Genomic DNA, 15,330 nt, shown 5'->3' with positions numbered 1-15,330 from the left:
CCTTATGTGTCCCAGATTCAGCACAGCCCTGTCCCCACCTTCACATCACAATTGTACTGGCAGGAACCTCCTTGATGAGCAAACCCCACAGGATTCTGGGCGCTGCAGGGATCTGTAGCTTAGGTAAGAGACGCGTTGCTGCAGAGTGACTGGGGGAAGCTAAAACACAAAAGAGTGAGGTTCAGCAAGAGAGAGAGAAGCAGCCAGCTGAACCATGCAGGTTATGTATTGAATACTGGTGATCACTGCACAAGGACCCTAAACCAACCTAACATCCACTATTAAAGGTTAATAGCTACGGTAGAAAGGAAAACAGAGCAAGAGAGAGAAAGTGTGTGTGTGGGGGGGGGTCTCAGCCACTCCATGAGGCTTGAACTGGTCGGGGTTCCCAGGTGATGCTGGTAGCTGAGGGTCCTGAGGGCTGGAGACAGGCAGAGTCCCCAGCACGATCAGCCAGGAGAAGATGGAGTCCAGTGGAACTGATGCCTAGTTTGGATCTATGCATCAGCACCCTGACTGGAGGGTGAGTGGGGATTTTTGTAGAGAAAATACAATGGTTGAAGGGAGAAGACTAGATTTGTTTAGAATCATAGAATCATAGAATTCAAGATCAGAAGGGACCAATATGATCATCTAGTCTGACCTCCTGCAAGATGCAGGCCACATAAGCCGATCCCCCCACTCCTTAAGCAAGCAACCCCTGCCCCATGCTTCGGAGGAAGGCGAAAAACCTCCAGGGCCACAGCCAATCTACCCTGGAGGAAAATTCCTTCCCGACCCCAAATATGGCGGTCAGCTGAACCCCGAGCATGCGGGCAAGACTCTCCAGCCATACCCTCTGGAAAAAGGTTAAGAATATCATATCATTGACCCATGTACTATTTACCAGCGCGGCACTTAATTAACCTATTGACTAAGCCCGGTATCCTATCATACCATCTCCTCCATAAACTTATCTAGCTTAATCTTAAAGTCATGGAGGTCCTTTGCCCCCACTGTTTCCCTCGGTAGGCTGTTCCAGTATTGCACTCCCCTGATAGTTAGAAACCTTCGTCTAATTTCAAGCCTAAATTTCCTGACTGACAATTTATATCCGTTTGTCCTCGTGTCCACATTAGCACTGAGCTGAAATAATTCCTCTCCTTCCCTGGTATTTATCCCTCTGATATATTTAAAGAGTGCAATCATATCTCCTCTTATCCTTCTTTTGGTTAGGGAAAACAAACCGAGCTCCTCAAGTCTCCTTTCATACGACAGGCTTTCCATTCCTCGGATCATTCTAGTGGCCCTTCTTTGTACCCGTTCCAGTTTGAATTCATCCTTCTTAAACATGGGAGACCAAAACTGCACACAATACTCCAGATGAGGTCTCACCAACGCCTTATATAACGGGACTAGCACCTCCTTATCCCTACTAGAAATACCTCGCCTGATGCATCCCAAGACCGCATTTGCTTTTTTAACGGCCACATCACATTGCCTGCTCATAGTCATCCTACGATCAACCAGGACTCCTAGGTCCTTCTCCTCCTCCGTTACTTGCAACTGGTGCGTCCCTAGCTTATAACTAAAATTCTTGTTAGTCATCCCTAAATGCATAACCTTACACTTCTCACTATTGAATTTCATCCTGTTACTAATACTCCAGTTTACAAGGTCATCCAAATCTCCCTGAAGGATATCCCGATCCTTTTCCGAATTGGCAATACCTCCCAACTTGGTGTCGTCCGCAAACTTTATCAGCCCACTCCTACTCTTGGTTCCCAGGTCAGCAATAAATAGATTGAATAAAATCGGACCCAAAACCGAACCTTGAGGAACTCCACTGGTAACCCCCCTCCAACCCGACAGTTCCCCCTTCAATACTACCCTCTGTAGTCTCCCCTTTAAGCAGCTCCTTATCCACCTCTGGATTTTCATTTCAATCCCCATCTTTTCCAATTTAACCAGTAATTCCTCATGCGGTACCATATCAAACGCCTTACTGAAATCCAGATATATTAGATCCACCGCATTTCCCTTGTCTAAAAAATCTGTTACTTTCTCAAAGAAGGAGATCAGGTTGGTTTGGCACAATCTACCTTTCGTAAATCCATGCTGTAAACTATCCCAGTTGCCATCGGCCTCCTGCTCCGTAACCACTCTCTCTTTTAAAAATTTTTCCATGACTTTGCATACTACAGATGTTAAACTAACAGGCCTGTAGTTACCCGGGTCACTTTTTTCCCCTTCTTGAATATAGGAACTACATTAGCTAATCTCCAGTCCAACGGTACAATCCCCGAATTTAGAGATTTATTAAAAATCATCGCTAACGGGCTAGCAATATCACTCGCTAATTCCCTTAATATTCTAGGGTGAAGATTATCCGGTCCCCCCGACTTACTTCCGTTAAGCTGTTCAAGTTTGGTTTCCACCTCCGATACCGTAATGTCTACCCCCATATCCTCATTCCCATCGGTCCCTCTATCACTATTCCTTAGCCCTTCATTAGCCTCATTGAAGACCGAGGCAAAATATTCGTTCAGATATTGTGCCATTCCAAGATTATCCCTAATCTCCACTCCGTTCAAAGTTTTAAGCGGTCCCACTTCTTCTTTCTTGGTTTTCTTCCTATTTATATGGCTAAAAAACCTTTTGCTATTGGTTTTAATCCCCTTCGCTAGGTCCATCTCCACCCGTCGCTTTGCCTTTCTCACTGCTTCCCTACACCCTCTGACCTCAATAAGGTAGGTTTCTTTGCTGATCCCTCCCATTTTCCACTCCTGGTACGCTTTCTGTTTTTTCTTAATGACCCCTCTGAGACGCGTGCTCATCCAGCTCGGTCTAAAACTGCTACCTACGAGCCGTTTTCCCTTTCTCGGGATACATGCCTCTGACATCTCCTGCAACTTCAACCTGAAGTAACCCCAGGCGTCATCTGCCTTTAGATCCCTAAATATGTTAGTCCAGTCCACTTCCCTAACTAGTCGCCTTAGTTTAGTAAAGTTAGCCCTTTTGAAATCGTAAACCCTAGTCTCAGATGCAATATTGATTATCCTCTCATTTATTTTGAAACAAATTAGCTCATGATCACTCGAGCCAAGGTTCAGAGGGGTAGCCGTGTTAGTCTGGTTCTGTAGAAGCAGCAAAGAATCCTGTGGCACCTTATAGACTAACAGACGTTTTGCAGCATGAGCTTTCGTGGGTGAATACCCACTTCTTCGGATGCAAGTGGTGGAAATTTCCTGGGGCAGGTATATATAAGCAAGCAAGAAGCAAGCTAGAGATAACGAGGTTAGATCAATCAGGGTGGATGAGGCCCTGTTCTAGCAGTTGAGGTGTGAAAACCAAGGGAGGAGAAACTGGTTCTGTAATTGGCAAGCCATTCACAGTCTTTGTTTAGTCCTGAGCTGATGGTGTCAAATTTGCAGATGAACTGGAGCTCAGCAGTTTCTCTTTGAAGTCTGGTCCTAAAGTTTTTTTGCTGTAGGATGGCCACCTTAAGATCTGCTATTGTGTGGCCAGGGAGGTTGAAGTGTTCTTCTACAGGTTTTTGTATATTGCCATTCCTAATGTCTGATTTGTGTCCATTTATCCTTTTCCTTAGAGACTGTCCAGTTTGGCCGATGTACATAGCAGAGGGGCATTGCTGGCATATGATGGCATATATTACATTGGTGGAAGTGCAGGTGAATGAACCGGTGATGTTGTGGCTGATCTGATTTGGTCCTGTGATGGTGTTGCTGGTGTAGATATGTGGGCAGAGTTGGCATCGAGGTTTGTTGCATGGATTGGTTCCTGAGCTAGAGTTACTATGGTGTGGTGTGCAGTTGCTGGTGAGAATATGCTTCAGGTTGGCAGGTTGTCTGTGGGCGAGAACTGGTCTGCCACCCAAGGCCTGTGAAAGTGTGGGATCATTGTCCAGGATGGGTTGTAGATCCCTGATGATGCGTTGTAGGGGTTTTAGCTGGGGACTGTATGTGATGGCCAGTGGAGTCCTGTTGGTTTCTTTCTTGGGTTTGTCTTCCAGTAGGAGGCTTCTGGGTACACGTCTGGCTCTGTTGATCTGTTTCCTTATTTCCTCGTGTGGGTACTGTAGTCTTGAGAATGCTTGGTGGAGATTTTCTAGGTGTTGGTCTCTGTCTGCGGGGTTAGAGCAGATACGGTTGTACCTCAGTGCTTGGCTGTAGACAATGGATCTTGTGGTGTGTCCGGGATGGAAGCTGGAGGCATGAAGGTAGGCATAGCGGTCGGTAGGTTTTCGGTATAGGGTGGTGTTGATGTGACCATCACTTATTTGCACCGTGGTGTCTAGAAAGTGGACCTCCCATGTAGATTGGTCCAGGCTGAGGTTGATGGAGGGGTGGAAGCTGTTGAAATCGTGGTGGAATTTTTCCAGAGTCTCCTTCCCATGGGTCCAGATGATGAAGATGTCATCGATGTAGCGTAGGTAGAGAAGGGGCGTGAGTGGACGGGAGCTGAGGAAGCGTTGTTCCAGGTCGGCCATAAAAATATTGGCATATTGTGGGGCCATACGGGTGCCCATAGCGGTGCCACTGATCTGGAGATATATATTGTCAGCAAATTTGAAATAGTTGTGTGTGAGGATAAAGCCACAGAGCTCAGCAACCAGGTGTGCTGTGGCATCAGCCAAGGTTGTCCCCTACAACTATTTCCTCAACAAGGTCCTCGTTACTCACCAAAACCAGATCTAAAATGGCATCCCCCCTCGTCGGTTCAGCAACCACTTGATGAAGGAATTCATCAGCTATCACGTCTAGGAAAAGCTGAGCCCTATTATTATTACTAGCATTTGTTTCCCAATCTATATCCAGGAAGTTAAAATCCCCCATGATCAAGCAGTTCCTATTAGTGTTTACCTCCTTAAAAACATTAAAGAGCTCTCTATCCGTCTCCAGGCTAGATCCCGGCGGTCTATAGCACACCCCAATCACTATCCCGGGTGAGGCTCTAGTAGTTTTCTTCCCCAATGTGACCATTGCCCAGACAGACTCCGTATTATCCATTGCATTGCTAGTTATTTCATTACATTTCACCTCATTATTGATATACAATGCTACTCCCCCACCTTTACCTTTGCATCGGTCTTTCCTAAACAGCACATACCCGTACTCCAGTCATGGCTACCGTTCCACCATGTTTCGGTTATTCCTACGATATCCGGTTTCAATTCTCGGACCAAGAGCTCCAGTTCCTCCATTTTATTACCTAAGCTTCTCGCATTGGTGAACAAACATCCTAATTTTTGCTGTTGGGCTCCTCTCACTCTTTTCACCCAACTCGGTAGGGACACAGTACTACCAGCATGACCTGTAGATCTAGTATCCGTCCCCCCCCTCTTCCTTACACCTGCCTGTCCCCCTCTAGCTATATCTGTTGTTATCTTGTTGTTCTCACTCCCAATGTATATAGGTAAGGCTGATGACTCAAGGGTTTTCTTTGTACTAGACAACAGGAGCTGATCACTCTTGGCTGTGGGTGGTGTTTTCTTCAAGGGAGCTCACAATGCCACTAGGCGGCTTCACTATTTGGGCATCAATTAAGGATCCATTGCTACAATTGGTCTGATAATTGCTGAGCTGGGTGTGGGCAGGCGTAGGTTCATTAGCATCTGGAGCAGAGATTCCCATGATGCAGTGCTTCCCTGCTTTTTCTGGTCCCAGAATTCAGTGTGGTTCTCTGCTCTCCATTCTGTATGTAAATTGAGATGGCTTCCTGTCCAGTGATGAGCTGCCAAAATATTAACAACCGGTTCCCTCCTCCTCACCTCACGAGAGGGTCGTGCCCCCCATGTTTTTGACACCCCCCCCCGGGACCCCTGACCCATTCCCCCCGTTCCCTGTCCCCTGACTGCCCCCTGCCACCCCATCAAACCCCTCCTCTCATTCTTGATGCCCCCTCGGAACCTCTGCCCCATCCAGCCACCCCTTCTCTCTGTCCCTGACTGCCCCCCACCACCTCATCCAACCCCTGCTCCTTCCTGACTGCCCCCCGGGACCCTTGCCTCCATTCAACCCCCTTGTACTCTGACCTCCCCGACCCCTGTCCAGCCCCCCACAACCCACCAAACACCCCCTCCCTGTTCCCTAGCCCCTTACCACACTGCCTGGGGTCAGGACCGCGACTGGCGCCACAGGATCCGAGTCCCTGATCCGGGCTGGAGCCGCTCGGCCGGGACCGGTGCTGCGGGGCCCGAGCTGGGCCATGTTGGAGCTGCTAGGCCGGGACCAGCCCGAGCCAGGGGTGCTTGGCCGGGACCCGGCTGGGGCGCTCGGACGGGGCCAGGAGGAGCCGCTCAGGTGGAGCCGGACTGGGCCGTGAGCTCCGTCCCCCTCCCTCCCCTGGCCCGGCTTACCTGCCTGCAACCCCCCATTGCACCCCCTGCCTGCAGCCAGCCCCTGTCTGCACCCCCTGCCCTGCCACCCCCCATTGCACTCCCTGCCCTGCCCCCAGCCCCCTGTCTGCACCCCCTACCCTGCCACCCCCCATTGCACCCCCTGCCTGCCCGTCTGCACCCCCTGCCCTGCCACCCCCCATTGCACCCCCTGCCCGCAGCCCCTGCCTACAGCCACCTCCTGCTCCCAGCTGCTCCCCCTGTGTGAGTGTCTGCACCCCCCCACTCCTCCCTGCCCACAGCTGCCCCCTGCCACCCTCCCCCACCCACAGCCTCTGCCGCCCCCGCCAGCCTCTGTCTGCACCCCCTGGCCTGAGCCAGCCCCTGCCATCCATCCTGCCATAGCCCCTGCCACCCCCCTTGCCTCCTGCCACAGTCCCTGCCCCTGCCAACCCCCCAACCCCTGCCACAGCCCCTTTCCCCGCCACAGCCTGTCTGCACCACCTGCCCACAGCCAGCCCCTGTTGCAGCCAGCCCGTGTCACACTCCCTACCTCCAGCTAGCCCTGTGCCCCACGCCCGTGTCTGCAGCCAGCCCCATGTCTACTGGTGCCCTGCAGTTCTCAGGGCACTAACCCTGCACACCTGCTTCAATGAGGGGGGCATGGAGCAGCTGGGACCCACACCTGTGCCCACCCGAGGGTGACCAGACAGCAAGTGTGAAAAATCGGGACAGGGTGAGGGGTAATAGGAGCCTATATAAGAAAAAGACCCCAAAATTGAGACTGTCCCAATAAAATTGGGACATCTGGTCACCCTAGCACACCCCAGGGAGTGGCGGGGACCCACACATGTAAAACGGAGCTCATTTCTAGTTCAGGCCCATCTTTGTAAAAAAGAACTTTAGGTCGGGTTAACATACATCTGTATTTTCCCAGAGATGTCAGGATTTTAGGTTCTTAAATCGCTGTCTGGGTGGTAAATTTTAAAAATTCCTCCCGGGAAAATACGGACGTATGGTAATCCTATTGGTACAAAAAATCCATACTGTGGCACATCCCTTAAATCAGAACTTTTTATAGGGAACCGGTTGTTAAGATTTTAGCAGCTCATCACTGGAAGGGAGGCGCATGTGTCCCCCGTGGGGACTGCCCAGACCCCCGTTTCCCAATCCCAGTTGTTGCCCCCTAACTACCAACACAGTTGCCCCCAACCATCAGTTGCCAGTCACCCGCCCGTCCCCCACTGCTGCCCCCTTCCTTTATCCAGGGACCTTCCAGCTCCCGCTCCCTTGCCCTTTTAATCAGCTCCTCAAAGGGCTCCCTGCTGCCCATGGGAATGGTGGGGGTGGGGGAACCATCACTTTGTGTTTATGTATTGACAGTCGTATAAAATCCAGTCCAACAGTCCCCCTTTTCCACTAGTTCGTTAACAGCAATATAAAATCCCCTCAGATCTTGGTGTTTTTCTCTCATGTTAATAATATGCAGTTTGTGACACATTTTCTGTGCAATCCCCGGCGCTAGGCCAGGGGGTGCCCCTGTAAAGCATCAGGGGATCCCGCAGGGGGGAGGAGGGGGTACCAGGCAAAGGGCAGGGCAGATCCTGCTGGAGGGTGGGGGGGGGTCCTAGGCAGGCAGTGAGGGACTGAGTTCCCAGTGGGGGGGGTCCCTTTTGGGGGGGGTCTCTGGCTGTTGGGATCTCTTGGTGCGGGGAACCCTTTGGGATTCCCAACCTGGCAGTGAAGGTCTGGTGGGGGTTCTCTGGCCAGTGGGGCTCTGAGGGGTATCTGAGGTCCCTGGCCAGGGACTCTGGGGGCTGGGTCCCAGGGAATATCTGGGGTGGGGGCTGGCTGGGGCTCTGGGGGCTGCTCCTGACCTCGCTTCTTCTCCCTGATTAGCTTATGCCAGAATCCTGGCTCCAAGCACTGCCCGACACTCCCCGGCCAGGCCCAGTCACTGTGATAACTTTCTAGCCACTTATCAAACACTGTGAGGTGAAATCACAGATTTTTGCTTTTCTCCCCTCTTGAAAACTGCAGGAACTTCCAGTTCCATTGTCCTAGATTGTCCAGTCCTTGCCCTGGATCTGGGGGTGAGGGAGGTGGGAAGGGGGTCAGCACTGCCACACAATGGTCTCTTCCACAGCATTCTGGACTCATTCTTTCTGAACTCTGGTTTCATTGAGACCATTGTTAATCCAGAGTCACTGTATGGAAAGACAAGGAGTGACTCCGGATGGCCAGTGGGGCAAATGAGATCAGCAATTCTCCCTGTGAGGCGGGGCTCTCATTAGCTGCTCTCCCCAGAGAGCTAAAGGAGGGAAGCTGCTCAAACGCTCTGTCCCTCTCTGCTCAGGATACTGGGGTTCAGCTTCCTGGGTCAGACGCTGCAGCCTCCATAGTGATCTGGGAGACCAGGCTTAGCAGCTGCTGCTCCCCCAGTGGGGTTCTGTGCTGGGAAGTGACCTGAATTAAAGCTTCTTCTCTGCCCGGCCCAGGGGATGACTTTCTCCAGCTGGTCCTAGCCCCCTAGGGCAGCCCTGGGCCCTGTTAATACTAAATTCTGAGCCAGAGTCTCCAGGTAACTGAAAGACCTCAGGGAAAGTGCTGGGGACTGGCAAGAAAGTGACTCTGCACAAACAGCCCCTCCTCGTTTCTCCTCCCTGTAGCAATTGCCAGGAGAAAATCCAGCCATGGGAGAGCAAAGCCCCCAGGAATGGGACTGTCCCAGCCAGAGGGGCAGGGAGAGAGGACAGGGGAAGGAGAGACTGAAAGGGGCAGTGGGAGAAATGAGGGGGGAGAGATTTCCACCCAGACACATGTATTGCTGCATCCCTGGGCAGAACCACTTTCCAGTGAACAAGCAAAGGATCAGACAGAGGAAAAGCCAGTTCCAGACTCTATATTCCCCCTGCTGGGGTGTAGCTGCCGTGGGGTCAGTGTCCGAGGGGATCCCCCACAGTGACTCCTTTGGTTCTGCTCTTTTCTAGCCTTGTGTTCAGAGACTTTGTTAGGGGGTGAGGAGAGGGAGAAGGGAGGTAAAAAATGTGTCTGGGCTTAGCATGGCAGGAGGGGCCAGATCTACATTGTAATAAACAGATTGAGCATTTCCCAGCATGGCAGGATCTAGGGTGTCTGTCTGCAGGGAAGGGGCCTGGGGGAATTCTGATGTGAAATTAACTAAAACCGGTTCTGAAACACCCACAACTGCCCTTCTCCCCCAGACAGGCTGCAGAATGACGTCCATGTTTTGCTCCAGCGCATCCCAGCCTGGCGTGGGACAGGGAAGAGAAATGGCTGCAGTGGAGCCAACTCAGGTAGAGATTATCGGGGGGTTGCTGGTGGGTTCCTGCTGGAGGAGAGGGAGAGCAAATACACCGGAGATGGGAAGGTTTGCACAGGCTGGTTTGGAGGTTGGAGCGGGGCAGGAAATTCACAGTGTGGGGAAAGGAGGAGGCCAGGATGTGGCAAACCTGCTGGGAGTTATTTAATAAGTGGCCTAGATTCTAGGAACAGACCCAGGAGGTTGGGAGGTGGAAATGCCCTAATTTGTGAAGAAAGAAAATAGCCCACCTACATGGGGCTGGTAAAACTGACCAGAGTCCCAGTGCTGGAGCCTGACCTCACTAACCAGCGGCCGCTGTGAGATATGAAGCCCCTGAGTCAGGCTTATTGGAGCTGCCTCTCCCTTCATATCCCGCTCCTCACAATGAGGTTATTATTGGGCTTCCTACCAGGGAGCTGTCCCTGGACCCTGCTAGGGGCTCCATCTCCTGTATCAGTCGGTGGCCAGTAGGTGTGTGATGGATCTGCTGGGAGAGACAAGGGGCTCTCTCTTCGTCCCCTCACCCTGGTATTTGCTGGATACTCTGAGCGGGGTGGGGGTGGGACTCTGTTGAGTGCGATCCACCCAGAGCTTCCATTTGATTCGCTCCTCTCGCCACAAATAGTGGGGCTGTGAGTGGGGCAGCAGGTCCTGAGTGTTGGACTCTTGCTCTTTCAGGGGCCGGTGACCTTCGAGGAGGTGGCTGTGCATTTCACTAGGGAAGAGTGGGCTCTGCTGGACCCCGCTCAGAGAGCCCTATACTGGGACGTCATGCAGGAGAACTATGAGACTGTGACCTCGCTGGGTAAGGGTTCCTGTCCCCTCGGTTCTTGGAAGGGGAAATGAAGAGATAAGGTTCACGCCAGCCCCACAATGTCACCTCTACTCTCTCCTGTTTCAGCATCACCCCAATATGCCAGTGACAGACACGCTACCAGAGACCCTCCCCTGCTGCAGAACACTTTGGGAACAGAGCACAGGAGCCGTATCGCACAGTGTCAAATAGCTCCTGTTTGCTCAAGTGAAACTGGAAGTTAGGTCTGGCATAACTGTTCCATACCCCTAATCATTTTTGTTGCCCTTTTCTGAACCTTTTCCAATTCCAATATATCTTTTTTTGAGATGGGGTGACAACATCTGCATGCAGTACTCAAGATGTGGGTGTATCATGGATTTATTTGCTGTTTTTACAGTTATGATATATGATATATTCTGTCGTATCTATCCCTTTCTTAATTATTTCCAACATTGTTCGCTTTTTTTCACTGCTGCTGCACATTGAGTGGATGTTTTCAGAGAACTATCCACAGTGACTCCAAGATCCATCTCTTGAGTGGAAACAGCTAATTTAGACTTCATATGAGCTTGCGTTGTTCAGTAGCATGCTGGACAGTGCAAAATGAACATTTCTGGGGGAAAGTTGGGCACTTGAGAATTTGCTGGTTTTCTCCTGAAGTGACACCATCACAGGACCTAATCACATCAGACACACCATCAGGGGCTCGTACACCTGCACATCTACCAACGTGATATATGCCATCATGTGCCAGCAATGCCCCTCTGCCATATACATTGGCCAAACCGGACAGTCTCTACGCAAAAGAATAAATGGACACAAATCTGACATCAGGAATCATAACATTCAAAAACCAGTGGGAGAACACTTCAACCTTCCTAACCACTCAGTGACAGACTTGAAGGTGGCAATTTTGCAACAAAAAAACTTCAAAAACAGACTCCAAAGAGAGACTGCTGAACTTGAATTAATATGCAAACTAGATACCATTAACTGTGGTCTAAATAAAGACTGGGAATGGTTGGGTCATTACACCAATTGAATCTATTTCCCTATGTTAAGTTCTCCTCACACCTTCTATGGGCCATCTTAATTATCACTTCAAAAAGTTTTTTTTCCTCCTGCTAACGATAGCTCATCTCAATTGATTAGACTCTGCCTGTTGGTATGCATACTTCCACCTTTTCATGTTCTCTGTATGTATAAATATCTCCTGTCTGTGTGTTCCATTCTATGCATCCGAAGAAGTGAGCTTTAGCTCACGAAAGCTCATGCTACAATAAATTTGTTAGTCTTTAAGGTGCCACAAGTACTCCTGTTTTTTTTATATTTATATATGTAACTTTAGCGCCCTCGTGGCCAAGATGGAGATTGCTCTGTGGGCAGCTCTGGCCAAGAGACAGCGCGCGCAGGAACGCAGCAGGAGAAAGCCCTTCCACTCCAGGGGCACCTGTTCCAAACCCCCCAGAGTGAACACACACACCCACAGGAAAAGTACAATGGATATAACAAAGGAAGATATTTATTTACAGAGGGCTGAGAGGAGAAAAACAACAAGGGGAAATATAGAGGGAGCAGTAAAACAGGGCTGCATTCAAACCAAAACCCCACGGGCCCAGTGGTAGCACAGTCTGGAAGGGCAGACACTGAGCAATGCGTCTGCACACACAGTCCAGGAGGCCTGAGCAAAGTTCCAGTCTGGTGGTGAGTTTTGGGTGCTCCTGGTCTTTTTTGGCGCCAGTGAACTCTCCCCAGCAAATCCCTCTGGTGCCTCTTCTGCCGCTCTGTGCAAAGCCCCACAGAGCGACCACCTCCCCACTTAACTAGCTACAACCTCCCTCCTTGTTCCCAATGCAGAGTTACAAGCCCCAGTACTTACAGCCCCACGCAGCTCTGGGCAGCCGTGATACTGGGTCCAGCTCTGGCCTGTCCTTCTCGGGCGATTCCTCTGTGGCACAGTGCTCCTCCTGGCTCCTGTCCTGGGCTGTCTCCGATCGGGCCTGTCCTCCTCAGGCAGGTTCTCTCTCTGCTTCCTTCTCCAGGGCCAGCCGTGCTCCTTCTCCCTGGAGCTCCAGCCTTGCTCCCTGGAGTTTCCATCCTTTTTTTTACTCTCCCCCTCCCCCCGGGAAAAAGATTTAAAGGGGCCATGCTCTCTAAACCCCAAAGGGGTTACATATAAGTTTCCATTCCCAGTCACAAATCAACATTCAGGAGCAAAGTCGCTAAAATATAGTCCAAAAAACAAATGTTTATTTAACATGCCCCTCACTTGTCCCTCCACCACACTCCACTCACTGGTGTTGTCCTTGGTCAGTGGAGAGTAGACTCAGAGTTCAGAGGTGCTTTCACGTGAGTACACCTTCCAGGTGGGGGACAAGAAGGCACAGTTTGCTCTGGCCACGGCTGTTCGTTGTGCCACCGTTCACTCCACCGCTCTGTTGCCAATGGCCCTGCCCACCTTCTGCTGCCACCTGCCACTGTGACCTCTGCGAGTTGGTCTCTTAAGGTTCCACCAGCTCTCTGTGGTTTCAGCTGAGCTCTCAGTGGGGGAACCTCGCTGCTAGTGCAGTCTGGGCTGTTTCTTACACAAAAACACTGTACCCACAGGAACACTGTCCCTACACCAGGACTAAGCACTTAGACCTGATTGTCAGTGATTTCAGCTGCAGTGGTCACTTAACAGAACAAAAGACTATCTACTGGAGCCTAATCAGCTCTGTCTTTAAACAGTGATGGACAGATCCCCACCCTCTCTCTTGATGCCTTCAAATCATCACAGGCTAAGTACAGTTCTACTGCCCTTTACTCATACAATAAGAACAACATTTCATCCTTCTTCCCCCCACATTCAAGTGGTTTGTAACCCAACCCCAGCCAAAATCTATCACTTGGACAACACAGCTCTGTTTGCTGGATGCCTAGGTAGATTAGGTGTGAATGTAACTATAATCTGGCCCTGAAGCCTTAGCCCCCAGCTCATCACTAGCTGTCAGGGAGAGCTCATTTAGACTTTGCTTACAAATCATCATTTGAAATTATTAGGTTGGCCAACATCACCGAAATGAATGCACTGACATACAAAAACAGCTATATAAGGAAGCAAGGAAGCTAGTCTATGTTCATACTTTTCAAATCTATTATACTTTTTCAGATACACATATTTTATCATACACTATATAAGCTTTTAAAGTGTGTATTAATGTTTCGGTTTAAATTCAGATTTCCAAACAGTCACTAAATTGGTATGTAACTAGCTCACAAAACTAGGGGGGGGGGTTGGGAAAATTCAGGGGGGTGTAGGGAAATCACTGACGGAACCACTGGATTCCCTGACATCTCCAGTTCGCTACCAGGCAGTTCTTGCCATTGGACATCTGGGGTAGGCTATTTTCTGCCATATTTCCTGGCACTGTGATGCCTTCTTATTTGTTAATTCATGAAAGTCAGGTTGGGAGCAGTCTAATGCCTGCAGGGTTTGGCTCACCAGGGCCTCCCAGGGGGGCAATTGGGGTAATTTGCCCCAGGCCCTGGGCCCTGCAGGGGCCCCCACGAGAGTTTTTTCAGGGCCCCTGGAGTGGGGTCCTTCACTCCGGGGGTCCTGGAAAACTCTCACGGGGGCCCAGTCTTCGGCAGCAATTCGACAGCGGGGGAAACTTTCGCCCCGGGACCCACCGCCGAAGTGCTGGGCCTTCGGCGGCAATTCCCCGTGCCGAAGACCCCAGGCCCCCTGAATCCTCTGGGTGGCCCTGTGGCTCACATGCTGCTCACCAGCAGGACTTCAGTTCTTAAGGATTTGAATGTGTCCATTTGGGGTTTGTGCTCGAAAGACACAAGATTGGAGGTTGTGGAGCATGCAGTACAATGGAGCAGAGTTCAGATGGGGAGGGAGGTGTCTGGCTAGCTGGCAGGGGGGAAAGCTTGTGGGTTTCTCTAAAAGGAGATGTGAAGTTTTAGCTTTACTTCTAGAGGAGCCAATACTTAATAGAGGTGCAAAGTGAAGGTTGTTTGCACTTGGGGTTCGAGATTGGGACAATCTCTAGTCATTGGACCCATTTCTTTTACTTGGAGGTGGTACTGAGTCTAATACATGACTTTTCTCTCTATCTTTCTTCTGCCAGCAAGCTCAAACCATCTCTGACCGTGGAGGAAAACCGTGAGCTCCTTGGTCAGTGCTTCAAAAGTTTATTTCCCCTTCCTCCCTTGGAGAAGATGAAAGAGGAAGACGGGACAGCAAAGGATGCTCTGCATATACAAGTACGTGACAACAATTCTCCTTCGGCACCATCCACTGTATTTCTGCCCAGCAGGCACTGGGTGATGGCAGTCACACATGGCCTCTCTGGCAAGGTTATGGTTAGCTTTCCCCAGCCCACACACACAAATGATCTGTGCTGAGCCTCACTCCTTCTTTTCTGGTTTCAGTCACTCTACATGAGGTCCTTGGAAGCCCTTGGCAAGCTAGTGGTTGTTATAGAATCATAGAATCATAGAATCATAGATTATTATTATTCTAACTCAGTTGCCATAGTAACAAAACCATGACAACCAAAAACACAACAGTGGAGACTTTGCTGGAGGAAGAACCAACCGCAGACTGGTTCCAGGAAATGTCTGATGTGAGGAGACCATTGAACCGTGGTGGAGATTGTTTCTTGTGTTACAGCAGGGAAGAGTCAGAGATTTAGGGGGTCAAGCTTCAGTTGTGGAGGAATTTTCAACAATGGAGTGAATTTTAGGGAGAAAGCACCCAATTCTTCCTGGGATAAGTGGGCATGTGCCCCACTGAAATCCACGGAAGCTATGCCATTTTATGCCAGGGCTGGATTGGGACCAAGTTCTTACAATGTCGTTGACACTACTTGGAGCGGCAAG

General features: G+C 50.4%; 1 protein-coding gene across 1 annotated transcript in view; it reads left to right on the top strand.

Annotated features, from left to right (window-relative positions):
- LOC123359409 (maestro heat-like repeat-containing protein family member 2B) overlaps positions 1-15,330 on the top strand; it is an 87,266-nt gene that overhangs the window by 36,765 nt on the left and 35,171 nt on the right. Inside the window, exon 3 of the mRNA XM_045001079.1 lies at positions 14,577-14,712. Within this exon, the coding sequence (XP_044857014.1) occupies positions 14,577-14,712 (136 nt within the window). The remainder of the gene's footprint in view (positions 1-14,576; positions 14,713-15,330) is intronic.

Source organism: Mauremys mutica, unplaced genomic scaffold, assembly GCF_020497125.1.
Source record: "Mauremys mutica isolate MM-2020 ecotype Southern unplaced genomic scaffold, ASM2049712v1 Super-Scaffold_100120, whole genome shotgun sequence".
NCBI classification, from domain to species: Eukaryota; Metazoa; Chordata; order Testudines; family Geoemydidae; genus Mauremys; species Mauremys mutica.
Note: the sequence above shows the minus strand (reverse complement) of the source record. Positions and strands in the feature narration are given on the sequence as shown.